Here is a 23,980-nt window from a genome sequence, read left to right on the forward strand (position 1 = left end):
TATATGTCTAAATTTTTGATATGAAATCTGATTGGCCTAGCAAGGGTCATGCGTCTTCCTATAATGCAGCTGGGTCTACAGAGCTCAAGAACTCTCTACATATACCTGAGGTTGGGCCAGTTCTCAAAGAGGGGAGCTACTGGGATTCCCTGGTGGTCCAGTGGTTAAGACTCTGCGCTTTCACTGCACAGGGCATGGGTTTGATCCCTAGTCAGGGAACTAAGATCCCGTGCATGCTGCACAGCAAAGAAAGAGAAGGAGAGAGAGAGAGAGAGAGAGAGTTACTATGTAATGGACAGATAGGCCAAAAAAATAAATAAAAATAAAGACCCAAAACCCTCTACTGCATAGACTACTGCAGAAAATTACAAAATGTTAGAACTAGAAGAGCCCTTAGAAACCATCAAATCTAGACCTTTAATTTTACAAGGGATGAAACTGAAGTACAAGTTAAGTGACTTGCCTAATGTCACTTAGTACTCAATAAATATTTGTTGAATTGTTGAATGGAAGACAATTATTTCTGAGGAACTTAATTTCTGGAGATTTTTTTAACAAAGAATAGTCTGTACAAGTTTTTGAGGTCAGAAGTACCTTTGATTTTGACTGAGAGATTAGAAATGGATTTGATGATAAATTATTGTTATATGACTAACATCTTGGCAGTTGATCTTCCCTTAGTTGTCTGTTTTCACCCAAGTAGGAAAACTCGACAAAAGCAGCAGTCTTGACCCCTGGCCTTCCAGTGGTGTCTCCCACAAATGATGGACAGTTAAAAGCAGGCAAAACAGACAGTTGCTGCTGATTTGAAAGACACGAATTCAGTGGAGAAGCTGTTGATCTCAACTGTTAAACCTCAGCCATTGTTCACAATCTGGCACAGAATTAATCCCTTAAGAAAGGGATGAAAAAAATGCCATTCAGCACAACATAGTTTGTCATCACATGCATAATGCAGACTTTCCAATTAGAATGCTATAATTTGGAAACTTTCTTCACAGACTGATGAGAGAGCAATTATTTTAAAGAAGGGAAAACTCAGTCCACTGGGTTTGCCTCAAGTCGCTTCTGACTCAAGCCACAAAGACAAGAGTTTTGAAAACATATTTGCTATTGAATTTTGTATCAAAACACCAACAAGGAGAGCAATTAGTTTCTGTAAACTGAACCCCAGTAATCAATGGTATGCAGCCAGCCAGAGCATTTATGGAAGATGTAAGCAAAATCACATCTGCTAATCAATTAAAAAAAAAAAAAGCCCAGCACTTCACTGCTTTTCAGGGAAATTCCACAATAAGAATAAGGAAGATGGAGGAGACAACATTTTATATCACCAGGCATTTCATGCAGTGCTCATTAGGTAGAGGGGTCTGTGGCCACGGCTAAACACAGACTCGATCTGCATCGACAGATTTTGGCTAGCAGCTTCCTTTATTCAGCCCCTTTTGAACATGGCTTTTGATGTGCGGGTAGGGGTGTGTAGATGTCAGGGGCATGTTTAAGGAGCTACTCTCAATTAAAGTCAGAGGGAGTGTGTCTGTCCTGAGCCAGCTCACTGGGCAGACCTTTTCTGGCAGATTACAAGTTGGAAATATTGTTGTGTTGTTGCAGGTGCAAAGATATAGAAAAAGACTTTGCTGGCAGGGAAAGAAGTGAAGGAAGTTGGTGGGCATTACAGTTTTGCCTTATTAGAACAAAATTTCTCTCCAAGGGAAATAAAAAGAGATTGAGCCATTTTTTCCCTTAGTGTCCTTAAGCCGTGCTTGCATTTTTTTCAGTTGAATCAACAGAGGGGTTTTCATTCCTGGCTAAGCCAACATTCCAAGCAACTATGCATCCTGGCACATAAATTAGAATCCCTGCTATATAGAGAATAAGCTAGTGGCTACCAGTGGGGGAAAGATGAGGGGAAGGGGCAATATAGGCATAGAGGATTTTTAAAAGGGTTATTATGGGATTATATGAAATGCTGGGTGTGAAGTTTTTGAAAATTGTAGAGCACTATAGAATTTAAAGAATCTTTCATTCAATTAAAAAAAAAAAAGAATCCCTCTTGAAAATTCCTATGTGTAGGTGAGTCTGAGCCCTCGCTTGACAACCTGAGATTCATCAGTGTCCTTTTTCCACTCAGGAGTCACCCTGACCCCACATTTCCAGCCCCCAGGGACTCTTCATAGAGGAATAGAGAGGAGATGTCTCAACCAGTATGTGCACTTGGCTGCTGTTCAGAAAAAGGAATTTAGGCCAGGAGAAATTATTGAGGTAAAAATCGATAGAGTAGGCTAATAAAAATTAATATCTTCAGCATGCATACTGTGATAGGCAGTGGATTAATATCCTTTAAATATAAAGGGCATCTTGTAAGTCATTAACAAAAGGATAAATATAAGTAGGAAATGGGTGAAATGTTCAAGTTCAATGATAAGTAAAAAGCTTCAAATTAAAGTAATGAGATATATTTCATCTATCAAATTGGCAGTATTTTCAAAGATAATACACAATACTGGTGATGATGCACAGAAACAGGGGTTTTTATACATTGCTGGTAGTGTGAGTGTAAATTAGTACAGACTGTCGTTGGGGGCGAGGGGACAGGTGTGCAGCTATTTTATAATACATATCAAGCCCTGCTCCAGGAGTTTCACTTATAACAACTTTCAAAGGCAGTAACCATAGATTTAGCTTAAGAATATTCATCACAGAGGCTTCATAAGTGCAGTATTATCAACTACCTAAGTGTCCAACAGTAAGAGACTAATTAAGTAAATTAGGGGGCATCCATACAGTGAAATTCTATGAAACCAGTACATATGACGAGGAAGAATATTTGATGATGCAAATAAAAAAAAGATATTCATAATAGGTCATTAAGCAAAGAAGCAATTTGCACCATGTGTATGTGTTTACAAAATTACTGGAATTACAGGTGATCTTCATTTTACCTTGAAAGAAATTGGAGGACTTTATAGAATTCGTTACTGTAAGGCACAATGTGCACAACTTAAAAAATTCTTTTATGAAACTTGTACCATAATGTTTATTGCAGCACTGTTTACAATAGCCAGGACATGGAAGCAATCTAAATGCCCATCAACAAATGAATGGGTACAGAAGATGTGGCATATATACACAATGGAATATTACTCAGCTATAAAAAGGGATGAGATGGAGCTATAGGTAATGAGGTGGATAGATCTACAATCTGTCATACAGAGTGAAGTAAGTCAGAAAGAGGACAAATAGTGTATGCTAACTCACATATACGGAATCTAAAAATGGTACTGATGAGCTCAGTGACAAGAGCAAGGACGCAGATATAGAGAATGGACTGGAGAACTCGAGGTATGGGAGGGGGCAGGGGGTGAAGGGGAAACTGAGATGAAGCGAGAGAGTAGCAAAGACATATATATACTACCAACTGTAAAATAGATAGTCAGTGGGAAGTTGTTGTATAACAAAGGGAGTCCAACTCGAGGATGGAAGATGCCTTAGAGGACTGGGGTGGGGGGGGTGGCGGGGACTCGAGGGGGGGGAGTCAAGGAAGGGAGGGAATACGGGGATATGTGTATGAAAACAGATGATTGAACTTGGTGTACCCCCCCAAAAAATAATAAATAAATAAATAAATAAATAATTCTTTTAGTCTGCTATTACTTTAAGAATCTGTAGTAGAGCATTTATGAAACTTACTCATAATTGGTCTTCCTTTTATCTTCTCCATATCCCATATCCTTGGGGCAGTCTTGTTCCGTGAAATATTTGAAGATCTGTTTAGATTTTATCCCAAAAGGGGCTGATTATTTTCATTTGGATATACTGGTAGAAACACTAACTCATGATTATCCAGAAGGATATGGATTATGATAAAACTGGCTCTCCATAAATAATCCAGAATTCCATTGGGGGAACAGTCTCAACATCATCTCCCAAAAAGCCTGTCACCAGGGCTATTAAGGAGAATGGTTAATTATTTTGAAGTTTTTTTCCCTGGTTTTAATCTACTCTGGCAGAGTTATGAATGATTTCATCCCGGAACATATATGGAACATACTCTATAAACAGAGCCCACATTGTTGGAGTAGAATTTTTTCAAAAGAGAGAGATCAATGATCTTTCTAAAAGGCTTATTTTCATTCTGAAAACCAGACATAGAAGCAAAAATTATGTTTTTAAAAGTTATTCAACATAAATATAAGTTAACATAGGCTAACTGCATAAAGAGCTGAGAGACTAGAGTAATATTTGAGGAAATGACTAATGAGGGAAATGATTCACTTTCTTATCAGGCACACTGGTATAATCTAAAAGTAGAATTATTGGACACTGAAAACAATAGAGTGGATTCCTGTCTGATTGATTGAGAGTACTTTGAGTGATTACATACTCAAGTGAGTTCAAGAGAATCAGTAGTATATACATATTACACATCTGTTTATGCTTTCCAAAAGCTTTTAGCAGTTTTCTCTACTTAAAAGATGAATTTTATCATATTAAGTAGTGTGAATTTCATCATTGATAGCAAACAAAATTACAGTTGAAAACAAGGAACAAAGGGTAAGGGGAAAGGGGAACACAGTGACATTTCTAATCCTCAGTAATAGCTTTATAGGTGACACTAAACTGAACTTGTGCAAAGGATTTTCATTGACTGTGATTGCAGGATTAAGGAGAAATAATACAAACTACTTTTGTAGAGTTATAGGTTATAGGCTGTAAATTATGACCCAGACACATAAACTGGGAGTAAAGGAAACATTTGACAGCAGATTACAGAAAGGGGCTTTGGTCAGGACACCAGGTTGGAACCATCACTGAGTTTGGATAAATTACTTAACAGCTTTAAGCCTCACTTTCACCATATATAATTTGATGAGAATAATAATGCTTGCTAAGAGGACTTTTGGAAGGATAAGTTATATAGAGCATTTAACATAGGGCCTGGCACATGGTAGGCATTAAAGAAATGTTGGCCATTATATAATAATCATGATCATTGTTGTTACCAATAATCTATTGATATTTGCTCAGCAAATATTCACTGAGTGTAGGCTCTGTGTGAGACACTATGCTAAGTCCTGGGTGTGGAAAAACCAGTAAGACATAGACATTGTCTTTAGGGAACTCACTCTATTCTAGCTGGTGGAGGAAACAAATGTGCATGCCCAACTGTAAAGCAATAAGATAGATATCTTGTCTGGGAAGGACTTTTGAGGCTGAAATTATGGAAAACAGTGATTTTTCACCACAGAGGCACTGTCAGAAGCAAAATGCTGGACTGTAGCCTGATTCCATATTATAATATTTAGATTCTTTTTTAACTCTGGTTTTTAAATTGAGGAATAACATACATACAGTGCACAAAACTTTTATGAATAGCTTGATGAATATTTACATGCATATATACCCTTGTAACTACCACTAGATCACAATTAGCCCATTTCTAGCCTCCTAGAAGGTTCTCTCTCCCTTTCCCAATCATTCCCTCCCCTAGAGATAACTACTATTCTGACTCCTGTCACCATAGGTAAATCTTGTCTCTTTTGAGCTTCAAGTAAATGAAATCACATAGTCACTTTGGTTCTTATCTGAGCTAAAAAGGGGGATAAGAAGAACAGGACCAATATATTCAGTTTCTGAGAAATAAGAAAGTTTTACTGATGAATATATGTTTGCCTGTATCTCCCAATCAGATAATCTTACCAAAGCTATGCAAAAAGTCTGGTCAGAATGAGAAGGCACCTGAAACATGTTTAAGGTCATTGGGGGCATACTAGTAACTACCACTTAGAATACCAATTAGAAAGCACAGATTTCCCCATGAACAGTGGCCTCAAGGATGTTACGTTTGTTCAGCTGAGCTAACTGGAGATGAGAGCTGGAAGAGTTAGGAAGAAGGATTTGGGGACATCTCCCTGATAAGCCAATCAGAAGATCTTTGCCATTTGGGGGACAGAGGCTGCCTGGGGTTGGGTGACTTGTGAAATAAAATTTTTAAAGAAACAAGCCTCTCACTGCAGGCTAACTCCACCTTCTGCCATCATACTTTTATTGGGGATTCATTTTCTTCCTTTAGTCCTGTAAGTACGTGGGCAAAGGAGACAGGTTGGAAGCATAGAGTAGACATAGATTCCCTCACACCTACAGCCTTAGGAAAGAGCCAGGTAGAGCATTCACAGCATTCTTATGTTTTCCCTCTATTCAGGTTATTACTGTGGGACTGTGATGATCGGAGCTACAGCTACTATGTTGAGGTTTCCACCAACCAGCAGCAGTGGACCATGGTAGCCGACAGAACTAAAGTCGCCTGCAAGTAAGTTGCATCCTTTCAGGAATTGATGCCATTTTAAAAGAAAGTCTTTCCACTGGAATCAGAATGTTCCAATGAAGATTCACGGAAGCACCAAATTATATTCTTATTTGGAGGTTAAAACATTCTGATGATCCTTTACTTTGGTTTTGACTATTAAGTACTTGGATGAGAATTTACTTTATATGACCAAAGAAGCATTCCTTATTTTGTGGTTTTAACTTGACTTTTAAAAATGGCATGTATCTAAGCGGGGAAAAGAGAGATACTTTCCACATGCAGTTCTCTCTCAGGTCCTACCCCCACATTCCACACTACCCCTTCAGGACTTTTTTCCTCTTTAGAGATCTTTGCTGATGCAGTACACACTTTAGTAGTATTCTGGGACTCTCACTTATTCCCCACCCTGTTATTCTCAGGGTTACCTTTAAATATTTATCTCCTCTCCATGTTAGTTACACTGTTACCTAAACTAAGGAAAGTTTGTATCTTTCTGTAGGAAACAGAGACATTTCATGCATATGGCATTGGGGCTCTGTTTGACCTTGCCTGATTGTGAGGGAAGCCAGGTAGAAGGATTCTGAGTTCTGACCAGCCTAGAATCATGCTAAGAAGGAATGTAACCACCACTCAGATTGAAATGAGCACATCTGCAGCATCCTAGAAGGTTCCCTCATACCTTTTCCCAGTCATTACCCGAAAAGAGCTCAGTGCCTTTTTGTGTAAAGCCAGATGCTCTGGGAGGCAAGATAAAGCAAAGAGCTGAGATTTCTTTTTTTATTTTAATTGTTATATGATTCACATACCATGGAATTCACCCTTTTAAATTGTACAATTCAGTGGTTTTTAGTATGTTCAGAGTTGTGCCATCATCACGACTATCTAATGTTCTGAAACATTTTCATCACCCCTGAAAGAGACCTCCTGCCTGTTACAGTCTCCCCATCTCCCTCCAGCCCCCATAGCTCCAGCATCCAGTAATCTGCTTTCCTTCACTGTGGATTTGCATCTCTGGATATTTCATGTAAATGGAATCATATAATATGTGATCTTTTGTTCCAGGCTTCTTTCACTTAGTACAGTGTTTTCAGGGTTCATTCATGTTATAACCTGTATTAGTACTTCATTCCTTTTTATGACTGAATAGTATTCCCTAATGTGGGAATATATGTATATAGCACATTTTATTTATCCATTTATCAGCTGATGAACATTTGAATTGTTTCTACTTTTTGGCTATTATGAATATTGCTGCTATGAGCATTCCCGTACAAGTTTTTGTGTGAACATATGTTTTCAGTTCTCTTATGTGTATACCTATGAGTAGAATTATTGGGTCGTATAGTAACTGTGTTTAAGTTTTTGAGGAACTGCCAAACTTTTCCACAACAACTGTACCATTTTCCATTCCTGCCAGCAGTGTATCAAGGTTTCAGTTTCTCCACATTCTTGCCGGTACTTGTTATTGTCTGTCTTTTTGTTCACAGCCATCCTAGTGGGAGTGAGGTGGCATCTCATTGTGGGTTTAATTTGCATTTTCCTGATGGCTAATGATGTTGAATGTCTTTTCAAAATTTCATAATAGCATTAATGATGGCTTGTTTGATGCAGTGTCTGACATCCTCACCATTATTATTATAGTAATTATGTAGCATGTTTGTATTAGGTTAGGGTAACACTTGCTAGTATAACAAATAGTGGCTTCAATATGTCAGTGGCTTAACACAAGAGTGTACTTCTCAGTCACTCAGTATTCCTAGCTGTCAAGTGGCTGTTCACAGATGATTTGAGAGCCCGGGTGTCTTCCTTCTTGTGGGTCTGCCATCATTTAGGGCCTTATCAGCATCATCTGCATCTCACAGCAGATGGGGAAAGAGCAGAAAGAAGGTAAACCTGGTTCTGAACAGCCTTGGCTTGGATGTAGTGAACATCACTTCCACTTGCGTTCCATTGGGGAGAACTAGTCAGTTGCCACACTAGATGCTAGTAGGACTTGGAAAAATAGTCAGCTCCTGGCTGCGCAGCCACTTCTCAGTGGAGCACAAATCTTATAGCCATCTCTATCATAGCATAAAAAAACTAACAATTATTTAGTAACTAGTATTCCTTTACCTACATGTATTTTATCCTGAATACAAAACACCTTGTGTGGGATATTGTCCTCATTTTATAAAAGAGAAAATGAAGGCCTCTTTCTTCAGTACCATATTCCCTCCTAGAACCCAAAGCATTGCTAAGCCAAGGTGGGTGATAAAAACTGAGAAATGCAGTGATTCATTTATTTCCAAGCTCCCAGAACCCTTTTTATATACTAGGAAGGCCTTCAAGGCCCATGAACAACCACCCATTTATCTTTCCAGAGTCATTGCTTATTGGATATACAGCTAACAGATCAGACCCTCTGCTTCCTCATCTTTTACACATCTCACCAGTTACCATCATCCATCTCTTCTGTCATTTTATGTGTTATAAATTGGATTCCTCATCTCTTTTATGTCCCCCTGTTAAAGGTGTTGTACAGTTGGGTTTTTAACAAGAACTGGTTGACTACTGACAAGGTACATATCATAATTTTATATTTATTTAAATGGATCTTTCTTTATTCAAAAACCCATTCACAATAGCCAGGACATGGAAGCAACCTAAATGCCCATCAACAGATGAATGGATAAAGAAGATGTGGCACATATATACAATGGAATATTACTCAGCCATAAAAAGGAATGAAATTGAGTTATTTGTAATGATGTGGATAGACCTAGAGACTGTCACACAGAGTGAAGTAAGCCAGAAAGAGAAAAACAGATACCGTATGCTAACTCATATATATGGAATCTAAAAAAAAGGTACTGATGAACCCAGTGACAGGGCAAGAATAAAGATGTAGATGTAGAGAATGGACTTGAGGACACAGGGTTGGGAGAGGGCGAAGGGGAAGCTGGGACGAAGTGAGAGAGTAGCATTGACATACATATACTACCAAATGTAAAATAGATAGCTAGTAGGAAGTTGCTGTATAACATTGGGAGATAAACTTGATGATGGGTGATGACTTAGAGGGCCAGGATAGGGAGGGTGGGAGGGAGTCCTGGGAGGGAGGGGATATGGGGATACATGTATAAATACAGCTGATTCACTTTGTTGTACTTCAAAAACTGGCACAAGAATGTAAAGCAATTATATTCCAATAAAGAGCTTAAAAAAAAAAACCCATTCACTCATTAGATCCTCTCCCAGTAGCCTTGCATTAAGCCATCAGCATCTTTTTTTTCCTCTTTTTAATTCTTTGTTTCCATTAGTTGGTGGGTTTCAATAATTTAAATGTTTTTAACCTTATATGTTAGCACTCAGATGCTATAGCAGTAAGTGTTTTACAAGTTAATAAATAACATATTAGAAGAACAAGAGTAGTAGCAAGAAGGCAAGTGCCTGTTAATCCTCTAGGAATCAGTGGAGCCAAAGATTATGATTTAATGTTTATAGACATAACCTGAATCTGTTGTGCCTCCCATTTTTGAATTAGGTCTTAAAAGATGTGTTGGGTTGGCCAAGAAGTTCGTTTGGGTTTTTCTATAACATCTTACAGAAGATAGGCAGATAATAAAAGAAGAAAGCCTTTCCTTCTTCACTAATATTCTCCAGAGCAGTCCTCAAGAGAGGATCCTATTAGCTTCAAGTATTCTAGCCTGGTTTTTGGTGAAATGAAGTATGTGATTCATGTTATAAATTGAATTCTATAGGACTTTTAGAAATCACAGCGCTGCCTGTTGATAGCATCCTACCTAGTCAAGAAATCAGAGGACAGATTTTTGCTGTCCTCTGAAAAAGACCTAGGGAATGAAATTCTCCAATGTCTCCCTGTAAGTTCCCTGCTCCTGGGTTAGGGTGGTTTCCTTTTTTGGTGTTCTAAGTCCATTCTGCTATAGTTGGAGCTTTCAGGATAAAGGCTCATTTTCAATCATAGATAATCCTGTTTTTGTATTGACTGAATTGGGGGTTTTCCCAGCTTATTGAGATGTAATTGGTACATAACATTGTATAAGGTTAGGGTGTACAACACAATGATTTGGTATATGTATATATTGCAAAATGATCACCACAATAAGTTTACCATCCATCACCTCACCTAGTTATAATTTTATTTCTTATGGTGAGAACTTTTAAGATCTACTCTCTTAGTAACTTTGAAATATACAGTACAGTATTGTTAACTATGGTCACCATGCTGTACATTACATCCCCAGAACTTATTTATTTTATAATTGGAAGCTTGTACCTTTTAACCACCTTCTCCCATTTCTCTCACTCCCTAGCCCCTGGCAACCACCAAAGTGTTCTGTTTCTATGAGTTTGGTTTTTTTAGATTCCCATATAAGTGAGATCATACAATATATGTCTTTCTCTGTCTGAGTTATTTCACTTAGCATAATGCCCTCAAGGTTTATCCATGTTTTCACAAATATATTGGCTGATTTTATAAAATTGCTTTTTATGCTCTTTTTTCACATAATCTGTTCCTGTACCTTTTAACCTTATTTCACTTTTTAATCATTGATTCCTTTTCTCTACTGTCTTCTAAAATGCTGAGCCCTAAATCTGTGTCAGTACAGTAAAATACTAACATCAGGTTTTTTTTATTACAAATGTAAACATGCCCATGAAAAGTTATTTTCAACAGTCCAAAAAGAAATAAGTGAAAAGTAAATTTTTACCCTCCCATCTTCTGTTTCATTCCTTAGAAGTAACTAATTTTGACTATTTTTTAGTTGTTATAACTTCTCAATTATAAATATTTCTATATCTCTATCAACTTCCTAACTCTTTGCTTTAAAAAAAATGAGGAATTTAGCTCACTTAACCACTCCTCATTTTTTGTTAGTTATGTTTTTCTTTTTAGTTCTATTATTACTTATCCTTTAAAATTAAACAATATACTTAAACCTCTATTTTTGATCCATCAATTGTAGATAGTATTTCTTGACTCCCTGCTATGTTAGTAAAGAAATTACCACCCCTACATTTCTCTCTCTCCCCATCTGTTAGCTGTCCCACCTCATTGACATTGTGAAGATTTATGATACTTTTTTTTGTTTTTTGACTTATTTAAATCTTCCATGTGTTGGCTATAAACTGATCCTGAAAAGGGGAAACCAGTAAGAACTTATTATAGTATTATGATTATATAAACATTGCTTACTATGTGGCTCTGTAGTGAGGGAAATGCTGTTCTATGTCACTAAACTTGTGTCCCTCTTAGAAGAATTGTACTGTGTTTAGATCACAGATTCAGTTTTCTTCCAAGTGTTCAGAAGTATTCCACAAATGCTGAATAAATAGCTTCATGTTAACCAGCTTTTTGTTTTCCTGGAGTTCCTAATTGCTTCTTTTTCCTGTTACAGAAGCTTCTGAAGCATACTTTTTGTTCACTGCTTAATTTTTTCCCTTTTTTTAAATTGACGTGTAATTGATGCACAATATTACGTAAGTTACAGGTGTAGTGTATAGTGATTCACAGTTTTTAAAGGTTACACTCCATTTGTAGTTATAAAATATTGGCGGTATTCCCTGTGTTGTACAGTACATCCTTGTAGCTTATACGTAATAGTTTGTACCTTTTAGTTCCCTACCCCTGTATTGTTCCTTCCCCGCCTCCACTGGTAATGACTAGTGCTCTATATCTTTGAGTCAGTTTTTTTTCTTTCACTAGTTTGTTGTATTTTTTAGATTCCACATATAAGTGATATCATACTTATAAGTGATATCATACTTTCTCTGTCTGACTTATTTCACTTAGCATAATATCCTCCAAGTCCATCCATGTTGTTGCAAATGGCAAGATTTCATTCTTTTTTATGGCTGAGTAGTAACTCCATTTTGTGTGTGTGTGTATGTGTGTATCACAGCTTCCTTATCCATTCTTCTGTTGGTGGACACTTAGGTTGCTTCCATATCTTAGCAATTATAAATAATGCTGCTATGAACATTGGGGTGCATGTATCTTGTTGAATTAGTGGCTTTGTTTTTTTTCGGATGTATACCCAGAAGTGGAATTACTGTGTCATATGGTAGTTTTATCTTGAGTTTTTTGAGAAACCTCCATACTGTTTTCCACAGTGGCTGCACCAATTTACATTCCCATCATTGGTTAATTTTTGAACAGACTGCTTTCTAGGCCTACTCTACGCTGTGATCTTTTTGTAGAATGTGGGTAAAGGGGTAATAAAACCCTTTTTCCTTTGCAGGAGATATTGTCCTTTGGCCCAGTTACCTTTCTAGATCTCTTCCCCCTGAAAATCTGATAGAAGTGGAATGTCAGCTAGGTTATTAGGCAACATTGCTTATGACAAAAATCACCCCGATTGGTCAATTGCACCTGGCCTGGGAGGACTTGAAGCATCTAGTTGGATGTCATAGCATTGGTTCTCCTAAGTGTGATGACTTGTGACTAGATATGTCCCTCATGAAAGTTCTGGGATCAGTGTTTATGGAGCTATTACAAGAGATATTAGTTTCAATTTGAACTATAAGGCTTCTAGACCAGAGTGGCCACACACCTGCCCAGTATGAGTCTTACCCACCCACCTGAGCTGTGTCACTTGCATGCCAGCAGGAATGACTCCTATACAGTTGTGTGGACTGCCACAAGGAGAAATGCCTACTGCTACCCTGTGGCACACTGTCTTTTCTGTTCTCTCTCCTGGGTGAATTTGAAGCCAAATATGACTTGATTGGGTCTTAGTTAAACAGATCCCTCATGAGCATTGCATAGAGTAAATCTATAGGTAATTTCTTCAGAAAGGGTATGTGGAAAGCAAATTTTCAGAATACTTGCATGCCTGAATCGTAATTTAACTGGGTATAGAGTTCGGTTCCTTCAGAACTTTGAAAGCTTGGATTTATTGCCATCTATCATCTAATGTTGCTGATGAGAAATCTGATAAAATCAGATTCTTATTCTTTGTAGTAATTTATTTTTCCCTATAGAAGCCTTTAGGATCTTCTCTTCATCCTTGGAGGTCTTAAATTTCACAGTGGTATTGCTGGATGTGGGTCATTTTTCTTCCATCCTGCTCAGTTTGCTGCTATAGGGAAATCTGCCCAGTTCCCCTCAGATTTATGAGTACTGTCATCCACCGACCATTTTCTAGAAGTTCAACAAAGTCTTGATTTGCTAATAGCTTTCTTTTCAGTTTGCAACACTATTATGAATGTATCCCCTTTGTATTTCTTTGGGGTCACCTCATTGGTTTCCAGAAAGGGAACAAGGTAAATGTGGCTATAATGTCGGCTGTCTTGAGCTTGAATTCCCAAAAGCTCTACTGCATGGGCTTTGATACTCCCCAGTGACTCCACCTCCTTTTCCTTTCTTTCCTTGTGCCTGGCTGTGCTTCTCCTGTGTTACTCAGCTGTCTTGTTTCCTGCCAGCATGTGCTCCTTACATATTGACCTCATTCGTGTTCATTTTCTAACTGTTTCTTCACTTTGTCATGGTCCCATTGACTAATAATTCTGTCTGCCAAAGTGTTAGTGATCTTGGCCATCATCTATCCAAGACCATGCCCTTAGCAAACATTTTGGCAAATATAAAAGATTAGATATAAAAAATTGGGTAATACTGAAAATTTTCTTTTTCCGCTTGAGATTTCTGTGGTCCTAATCTGGAACTACCTAGTATCTCTAGATTTTAGCCTAATTTTCTCACAGACTATCTGCCTGCCAGATATATTAGTCAGATTATCTTTTGAATAAGTTTTCTTCTCTAGCTTAAGTGTTCATTAAAAATGATGTTGTAAAGAGTTTTTAGGGAATTCCCTGGTTGTCCAGTGGTTAGGACTCCGAGCTCTCACTGCCAAAGGCCCAGGTGCGATCCCTAGTTGGGGAACTAAAATCCCATAAGCCGTGCAGTGTGGCCAGAAGAAAAAAAAAAGAGTTTTTAATAACTTAAAATACTTATACAAGTATTTTTTTTTTAAGCAGGGTACAAAATTATAGAATTATAATCACAAGTAGGAAAAAGAACTGAGGGAAAAACCAGAAGGAAATATGCCAAAATGTTAATAATGGTTGAATTTGTATATTGGGATTAGGGAAATTATTTATAGTTTCCTACTTTTTGACCAATTTACATGTACTTCTTTTAAAATCAAAAAGAAAGCTTTATTTGAAAAAGATTTTTTTTTCTAGCTGTAGCCATAAATGTTTTGCAGAGATTTGTCCTTGCCATTATTTGAGTAGCATATGCTGGCAGAGTGGCATGGTTTATTCACTGTCAGCAATAAATTAAAGAAATTAAGTAAGTGCTGTACATAGCAATATCCTAGTAGCTTTTCAGAACCTTGAAGCCACTTACCCTAAGCACAAGTGCTTCCCTGGAAAGGACACCTGAGCCACATCTTCCTTATGCTTCTCTTGGGCCTCTCAGAGCCCAGTTCTCTAAGAGTACTTCTTCCTTTCGTCTTTCCCCAGGACTTCAGAAGGCCATTTACACTTGGGTTTCCCCACTCAGAGGGGCCTGGCCTACTTGAGACCTTGGAGCACCACCTTGGATCAGACAATTTCTATAGCATCCTAATTTTAGAAAGTTTCTCCCCTGGGCCTTCCCTGAGAAGCGCTTTGACAGTCTCTATGTCACCTAGAAAGGCCTCTGTGGGGAGAGCTCGTCTGCTCCGTGTACTGCATCCTGCCAGTATTCCTGTCTGAGAAGTAGTATGTCCCCCTTGCTGAATGTTGTCATTTAGTCCTGGGGAGGGGCAGCATTCTTTTCTGGGGTCTGTTTCTGTAACTGGCGCTATTTATTCGCTAGGAATCTTAGAGCGAGGAGTCATGTTTCTTTCTCTAAGTGCTGCAGTGGTTGAGGACAACGGGATAAATTAAAGGTGGAGAGTTACAGCCTCAGTAAACTCTGCCAAAGTGTAGGAAGATTGAAAAATGGGACACTTAAACCTAGACTGTTTATTTACCTTGCTGCATCTTCTTTGCCATTGTTAGTGATAAAGCTGAAAAGGCTTCCTTTCTACCAGCTTTGTTTCTTAGGCTGACTCTTAACAAAACGAAGATCTTGGGTTGGTTCCAGGAGGTCACTGCTAACCATGTGACCTGGGAGTTGTGTGTGGAGGGCCTGGGGTCACTAATGTGATGCAGTAGAAAGACAGTGGGTTTTAACAGAGGAAATAACTTCACCATTGAGACTGCTGATGAGAAAAAGTTCCTATTTAGTGTCAAGTTTTAGTTTCCAGGATGGGATTGCAGCTCTTGGCTGTCGCGTAGCTCCTGTATTGAAATATTACCGTTTCTTGTGAGTCCGCTGTGGTAACAGGCAGGCTGTCCTCCTCAGCTCCCCTTCCCTGCGCAGTTGGAGGAGTGTGCTCGCTGCTTCTTCTTGAAGCGTGAGCCAATTAATGGGCTCTGGTTCTGTAATTGTCACTTTTAAAATGTTCGATGGAGATTTTATTTTTCTCTTTTCATACTTAATTCCGTTTTTCTACACAGCATTTGACAGCAATGAAAAAAGCTAGTCATGTTCTTTCCTTTTTTTTTTTTTTTAAAGGGCAAACATTGGTGTTAATTCTGTCAAGAGTTTTGGAACCTGAATGATAGAGAAACATGTACCTGTAAGAATGGCCAAAAAAAAAAAGGTAGAAAAAATAACAGAATTCAGATAAAACACAGAGGACAAGTCTGGTACTAGGCAAACCCCTGTGTTACTAAGTTATCAGAGCCTGCCCTGTAGAAGGCATCTGTCTGTTAGATCAGACTTGGAAGCACTTGTTATTCAAACGTTTGTTTACGGGGTTATGAAGTAGCAGGAGTAGATGAATATTTTGGAATAAAAAACATCAAAAGAGAGTCAGTCACTTATCCCTGCACCTCTAGAGAGGGATTTAGTATTGCAGAAGGTTTTTAAGGACAATTATACCCCTATGTTGGAAGCCACATGGAAAGTATATTTTGATGCTAAGTATGTGAACTGAGCTGTAAGTTTAGAGCTACCCGCAGGTTCTGTGGACCACCAGTGGAGAGGCGCCTCCCTGCTCGGCGCCTCCCTGCTCAGCACCTCTGACAGGTGACGGCTCTGGAAGGAAGTGAAGTTCCCTTGGATAGCCAATGATCAGGAGGGAAAAGCTGAGAGCTCCTTTTCCTCTTCCTTGCTTAACCTAGGAGCCATGTTATTCTGTGAGGATAATAATTTTTCCATGCCTGCTATTAAAAAAAAAAGCATACTGCAGTAAAAGTTTCTCAGTGAGCTGTGTAAGCGCACTTAAAATGTACATAGTCAGAAAGATTTTGCTTCTTTATGGAAAGAGCTTTCCTATTACCATGATATCCCAGTGGCAGAGGTGATTCAAGGCCACCTAGTCCAGCTTCCGTCATCTGTCTCCTCTCTCCTCAGCTCCACTAGCTGACCACCCAACATTCTCTCTGTACCTCCCTCACGTTTACCTCACTTACTGTAGCCAGAGTGGCATTTTTCAAGCACAGCTCTTGTACTATATCTGCTTAGAACCCTTAACTGGCTTCCCATCGCTGTCTGGATAAAGACCATGGTTCTTCACATGGCCTAGAGGGCCTACACAACCTGGCCCCTTCCTGCCTCTCCAGACTTATTCTGCATCACCCTCCCCGTGCTCCCCATGTTCACATCAGCCTAGCTTCCTCTCATATTCCACCACGTGTCATGCTGTGTCCTCCTGTAGAGTCTTTGCACATGCCACGGTCTCCCTCTGGAGCCCACACCCCTGCCCTTTGTCTGGTTAACCCTTATTATCCTTTTGTTCGCAGCTCCAGTCCACTTTCTCAGAAAGTCTGCCCTGACCACCTATGCCGACCATTGCTTTGTTATTCCTCTTATAGAACCAAGCTTCTTTCCTTCACAGCTAATACTATAGTTTGCACGGACACTTTGCTTAGCAAGGTTATTAAATTAGTGTTGTTCTTCCCCTTTAGAATGTAAGCACCATCAGAGCAGGGATTTCGTCTGTTTTACGCACTCTTAGCCATGGTTGCCTAGCAAGGACCCAGCACTTGTATTGTTTGAATGAACGAACAGATGAGTGCTACCACTCTGTCTCTAATCATACACGCGTGTTGGTTTCTTTTGTCCTGCTTCGTCTGGAGCTCTTGTCATCACAGTGCTCAGTCAGGACCTCTGTCCATCCCAGCTCAGATGCTGTCGCCTAGAACAAGGAGGAGTTGGTGGGAGAGAATAAAAGTTGCTCGTTGCCGTGATAATGTAGTCCTTGTAGACTAGGAATGTGTCTTCCTAGCTTCTTGTTATTAATCCATTATTGATCTGTCATTCTTGATTCATTTATAGCCTGATGCCACAGCTTCAATCGTTGCCAAAGTTTAGTTTTCTCTGGTCTCCACCATCATCCTTGCCCCTCAAGTTAACGACTTAGATCCCCCAGTAACAGTTTATCACTTGAGATTGGTTACTGGCTGGAAGTCCATTACTTTTATTTTTAAACACTCTTAGAGAGAGTAAAGTTTTTTCTTTATGGAGGGGATGAGTGCTTTAAAAACTGTTTGCCAGCTGTACCCCTTTTACTTTGGAAATTGATTTGATTTAAAATCCCAAGTTTGTCAGGTTAATATGTTTCAATTGTTTTTCTGGATTTTCAGAGTAAAAGGTTAAAAAAGAAAAACAACAACAACAACAGCAAAATGGCCTTAATCTCTGGGGAGGAACTCTAAACCACTTGCCAAGGCATTCCACGTGCCTCTCCTAGCAGGGTAGAGTCTCTTCCACAGAACAGATCTCACTCTGGAATCCTGAAGCTCTGGATCCCTCCCTGGTTTTACGATGACTTTCAGAGAGTCCAGAGAGGTGCTTGGAATGCACCCCTTACCATGACCGAGCCTTGATTAACCCCTTCCCTGAGACAGGCATTGCCAATAAAGCAATGCAGTCTGCCCCCCTCCCCTGGGCCTCTAGTGAGAGTCACATAACCCTGAGTAGGCAAGCAAACTGGGCACCTAGAGACAGCAGAATAACAGTCGTCATAGAAATCCATTTATTAAAATCAATGGTCAGCATGTGATCTGTAAAAAAAAAGGAAAGCAGAGTCTATTTGTTGGTCAGTGAACAAGGGCAGCAGGAAGGAAAGCAGGACAAACCTCAGTTTGTCCTGGGTTGGAATGGGAAGTGCTGTCTTGGTAATCATGCCCCAATTAACGCTGACTCAGCTCAGTCCCTGAGTGCTGAGAGGCCGGTGTTTTCTTCCTAGGATAAAAAAGAAAAGGGGGAAAAGTGTTCTGTGAACTCAGGTGTCCAGCATGTACATAGAATTAATTTTTAGAGCTAAAAGGGCACTCTTCCTTGACTGTCTGATTTATTCTCTTGGCTTCAGGGGTCTTTTCCGTTCATATTTTCTATTGAATGTTGGCCCCTTGTAGAATGGTTCTCAAACTCAGTTTGTCTAAAACTAGGCTTATCATCATCTTTCCCCATAAAGCAGCTCGTCTCTTGAGGCCCCTGCTCATGTTGGTGGTAGTACAACTTCTCCTAGGCATCTCTTACCTCTTTGATTCTTTCCTCTTCTTTGCCTTCCACAGTCAGTCAGGTACCATGTCTTTTGTTTTACACCATGTCTTCCTTTATTTCTATTCCCTGTGTTGCCTCCATCTTAATTCAGACCTTCATACCTCTCTCCCAGAATATCATAGTGGCCTCGAGTGGACTTCCCTCAACCTGCACTCTGTTTGCATCTGTTGTGTTGTGATGTCTGGAACACTGTTGCTGGGTTGGTCTAGCTGTGATTGCTTATTCCCCTGTACACGCACCTCCAATGGGCCACTGGGAAAAGCCTCAGATCCTTGCCTGGGTCATCTTCTATCTCTACATGACCAGCTTTCCCCAAACTTCTTGTTTTCAAATGTTCTGTCCTGCTGTTAGACCTCATGTCCAGATTTCAAATATATAATTACCATATCTCTCTGACTCTTGCTGAACTTTCTAATCTTTATCTCTTTAATTCTCTCCTTACAGGTATCATACTTTACTTTGTCTTATCCAATTATTATTGCAAAATAAGTCCATGTTTTAGATCAGCTAATTATCTTTATTTCTGCTGGCTGATCTTCAAGTCTCTACCCATCCTCTGTTCCCTTCAAGACCCAGCCAGAAATGCTCTGTGAGTTCTTCCTTGATCTTTCTCCTCCCAAATATAAGTAACTGCTCCATTAGCTGAATGCCCACTGTAATTTGTTTATGACTAAGTTGATTACATTCACTTTTTCTTAGATCTGTTTCGGAGAAGGGAGGAAATAAGGGGCTAGGCTGGGAAGAAATTTGTTTTTTAAAAATCTAGCCATTTTTCAAGGTGCAATGGCATTCCCCCCACTGCCCCCACCCCCCACCAGGAAGTACAGGGCCAGATTTTCTCAGAGTAGCCTCTACAGTAGTTAATAGGTCTATAATCAAGTGTGTAGCCCAGTCAACTTTGAGTCATATTTGTTGAGTGACCCTAGTAGGTAAAGGCTACATTGTAAAGGTAAATACTGAAGAACCAGAAAGACATTTCTCCTCTAAAGGAACTTACAGACTCTACAACACGTCTGAACATTTGGGAACCATCACAACACACACACACACACACACACACACACACACACACACGGAGTGTAAAATACAAAACAGGATCTTATAATCATAAAATATTGTGACTCAAAGTACCTTGGAAACCATAGTCCAAGTCTCTCAGTTTACACATGAGGATCTGAGAAGACACAGGTGCCTTTCCCAAGTACTCATCTAATGAAAGGGTCTAGATTAGAACCCAGATCTCCTGATTCTAAGTCCCCTTTTCCCAGAATTGTGCATGGCCTATAAGACCATAGTGAAAAACAGACATATAAGGGCTGTAAGAATATAGACATGACCAGAATGTGGCATGGGGTTAGGGAAATTTTTCTGGAAAAAAGTATTTGAACCTAGCCACCTATTACTGGTCCACATTGTAGTTGGGAAACTGCTAATTTCCCAACCAAAGGGACCTATGAACTTCAGATTTAAAAATCAAATAGACTTACAAATCAGGAATAGGCTCATCTTCAAGAAGGTGTAATGAAGACTACAGATTACAGAGAAATCCACTTATATTTTCGTATAGTTTCCTACCTTGCCATCACTACTGCTTCCTCCACACGGTATTAATTTGACCAGCCCATTAGCTGTTGTAATTCATGCTTTTAAAACTTGGTTTTAAAAGGATAGTCTCTAAACCAGATTACCTAGGGCTTCATTATCCAGGTTTAGAGTTATTAGCCTCTGTTTTTCTTCCCTTTTTCTTCCTATTACCGACTTCAAGAAGAAATTATTACGTTGTTCATTAAGCCATTTATTAGACTGTTTCCTTCTACCGAAAGAGACTTGCATGTGTGTTTTTCCTCTGTCTTAAGCCAAGATCCATAAAGCATATTTTCCCCACAGTTGACATTTTCTTTTCATGATCCCTTGAAATGGAATGTAAGTGAATTCCACCACGGTGGTTGTAAATTACGTACTGAGTATCAGTAATAAACATTTCTTAGGAAGTTTTAAAGTGTAGTTTCAGAGTGGTGATCATCTGGAATTGCACACATTTACCAGATGTTTTGGAGGGTGTTAGTGAGTGCTTTCTGTTCATACACTTTTCACCTCTTTATCCAAATTTATATAACAGTTTGGAGCCACGTAAAAAAAACCTCAACTGAGCCAAAGAATGCTTGTACTCTTAGTGATGTGGCTGCAGTCATGACTAGGAAGGGGTGGTGAGCAGTCACCTTGTTCGTCCTTCTACCTCCGGGCAGAGTTGCACATTAAACTTGTCCCAGAATGCTCATGATTTTCCTCTGGTGAAAAACTCTGGATAATATCTCTTGCTTCCTCATCTCTGGTTCTCAAAGCCTTTAGTGTAAGTTTCATATGAGGGGGTGATGCTCAAGCAAAGGAGGGCAGCACATGTTGCTACTGCTTCTGTCAGATGAAAGTAACTTGTTTATGTTGTTCTTATTTCCTTCCTAATTCTCTAGGGAGTTACTGAATTCTCTGTAGGATTTGGCAGTGGATATATAGGCTTAATAGAAATTCAGACTGCGGGAGCTTTGAAATGTATAGTCTTTTCTCTAGGGTATGGTGCAGGGCGGGGGAGGGGCTCATGGAAGCTTGGTTATTTGTTTCATGTTTCTGAATCTTTTCAATTCATTTTTGCTAATTAAAATAAAAATCCAAACCTATGCTAATCTAACGTTGAGATCCCAGGTTTAAACTAACAAGAGGACATGATTCCAAAGTTCATATTCTCACAGCACCAGTGAGTCCCTGTATCACAGCCTCTGCCTGTTTGTAGGTGCTTCAGGTAGATTAATTGAAGACCTCAAATGCACAGAGATGTGGCAGTATTGCCCTGCGAGGACAGGGAGCCACAGTAATGTCTAGTAATCAAGTTTTTAGTAAGACATGGCATATGCTGCGATCTGTCATTACAAATGCATTCAATTTGGGGTTTCTAGTCTGGTTTTCAAATTTATACCTTCACATTGCATTAATATCATATTCTTACATTAATATTAATTAACTTCATAAATTTCTGAGGAGATGAGAAGGGAGGGCAGGGCACAGTCTTCTAAGCCATTCATATTTGTGAATGTAACAACTGATATTCTCGGGCACTGTTTCCTTAAGTAAGATTATCATTTAACTCCTATTGAATCGTTACCCTGCTAAAACCCCCAATTCATGGGGCATTGGCCCATGCTATCTCAAAAATGTGTTATTGATCCATCTGTAACTTAGCAGACATATTTTTGCCACTGCTCTAGGTCAGGCGCTGTGCTGGGGGCTTCCCTCCTCTCGTGGGCTCCTCAGCTAAGCTTTCCCAATCATTTCAGGGCCAGTAGTAACTGAGGGGCCTTGATCCAAATGTAAATAGAGGCATTTGCGGATTCTGACATACTTAGCTAGACCAAATCTTCTCTGAGTGGATAGGTAGGGGTGACATTTATGGGAGCAAGCAGCATGCTAAGTCTGGAAACACATACTGCATAGATGGGCGTGAGCTCGGCCTTGGTGGATAAATAAAGATCACTCCTTCTCCCTTCAGCCTGCTGGAGGGACGTTCACGTGTGCCTTAGAGCAGAGAAGATCTTCCCGGAGATGGCAGGATTGCAGCACGCACCCTCACCCCATCCACTTCCTTGTTACCTTAGTGCTGGAAACAATAACCTCAGCCGTAGGCAGGCTGAGCACATTGAGCACGTTTTGTTGCGCGCCTGTGCCAGTGCCCCTCTCTGACGATGAGTGTAATATTCAGTTTGTAATGAGCACTTGCAGTTTCTGTAAACTGTGTAATACCATATGATAAGCAGTAATTTCCCACTTATCCTTGGTAACAGGAGTTTTCTGCTTGGCTTTTAGTGATAGCCAAAATGTGGGTGATTTTTTCCCCCTCACCAGTATGATAAATTTCCAGAGGCATCTTTTTTTCACAAGATAGATTGACAAGTTGTCTTCCAAGTGTGTCCAAAATGTGTAATAGCTAATCTTGCCTTTAAAAAGTCAAAGTCGAATAAAATGGTTCTGAAGTAGTCATTTATAATAAAATGACTATACATTCCTAAGTTCGTTTCAGCTGTCTCCTGGCTGTGCTCTTCCTCAAGGGATTAGTAGCTTGAAGCTTACCCCAATATCTTGGATGATAAAACTACCAAGTCTCAAGTTATTGTTTTAAATTTCCTATCAGAGATTACATCTTAAGTGTAAAGTGAACTCGCCCTAGATAACTTTGGTGCCCATCCTGGAGAGAGGAAGAAGGCCATTATGCTGTGTACTCTTCTCCCCTTAGTCACACGCTGTCAAGATTGGTTGGAGTTCTTGATCTGATTTTTTTTTTAGTCATTGGGAAATACTTTCAGAAAAGAAATGGACACAGCTTTACATTGTAACCCTCCTTACCTCCATTTAAAGTCATCCTTGACTTTCTCTTGATGCTCGGAACACCATAAAATTCAGTGTTTTTCTGTAATAAATTAAGATTGCTTTTTCATCAGACTGTCTTCTCCCTTTCTGAGATATAGCTGACATTATGTATTCATTCATTTATTTCTGTAGGCCTCTTGGTAACCACTTACCCCTATCAGATGGCTTGAGCAAGACCAGCAGCTGTTGATTTTGTGATATCAGGGAAGTCTTATGAATCATGTTGATGGGAGCCTTGGTACTTCCATGATCACTTGGCATTGCCATTTATCTGTCACAGAGCTGGCCTTCCTGCAGATTTCTTGCCTGGGACTTTAGGGTGTGTAACTTGCTAAAACTAGGATATCAGTGAACAGTGGCAACTAAGGTGCAAAAGTTGCTTGAGCTGACCTCACATTTAAAAGGTGATTGATTGCTCCTCTCTGTGTGCAGAGCTCTGTGTGGGGTTATAAAGAAAAGAGAAGATAGACCTCTTGCCTGCAGTCTAGTTCAGAAACAACATACACATCAAAAAAGACTCTCCTATCAGCTGACTCTTTCCAGCTCTCACCTGAAAAGCAAACTGAGGTTGAATAATTGTTTGTTTCCCATGTCTGCTTAAGAATTTATTCAAATCACAGAAGAATTAGTGTGCAGTTTATGAAGAAAGTTTATTAGAACTGAAAAGCAAGCAAATCACACTTTTACGGAGTGAGGATGATGATCCACGAAGTGTG

General features: G+C 39.4%; 1 protein-coding gene across 4 annotated transcripts in view; it reads left to right on the forward strand.

The window, feature by feature from the left end:
• The window catches only part of BTBD9 (BTB domain containing 9), a 404,849-nt gene that overhangs the window by 321,345 nt on the left and 59,524 nt on the right, over positions 1-23,980 (forward strand). For all 4 annotated transcript variants that reach the window (XM_057698346.1, XM_057698348.1, XM_057698345.1 and 1 more), the window contains one exon: positions 6,203-6,310. In XM_057698346.1, coding sequence (XP_057554329.1) covers positions 6,203-6,310 — 108 coding nt within the window. The remainder of the gene's footprint in view (positions 1-6,202; positions 6,311-23,980) is intronic.

Source organism: Hippopotamus amphibius, chromosome 11 (genome assembly GCF_030028045.1).
Source record: "Hippopotamus amphibius kiboko isolate mHipAmp2 chromosome 11, mHipAmp2.hap2, whole genome shotgun sequence".
Lineage (NCBI taxonomy): Eukaryota > Metazoa > Chordata > Mammalia > Artiodactyla > Hippopotamidae > Hippopotamus > Hippopotamus amphibius.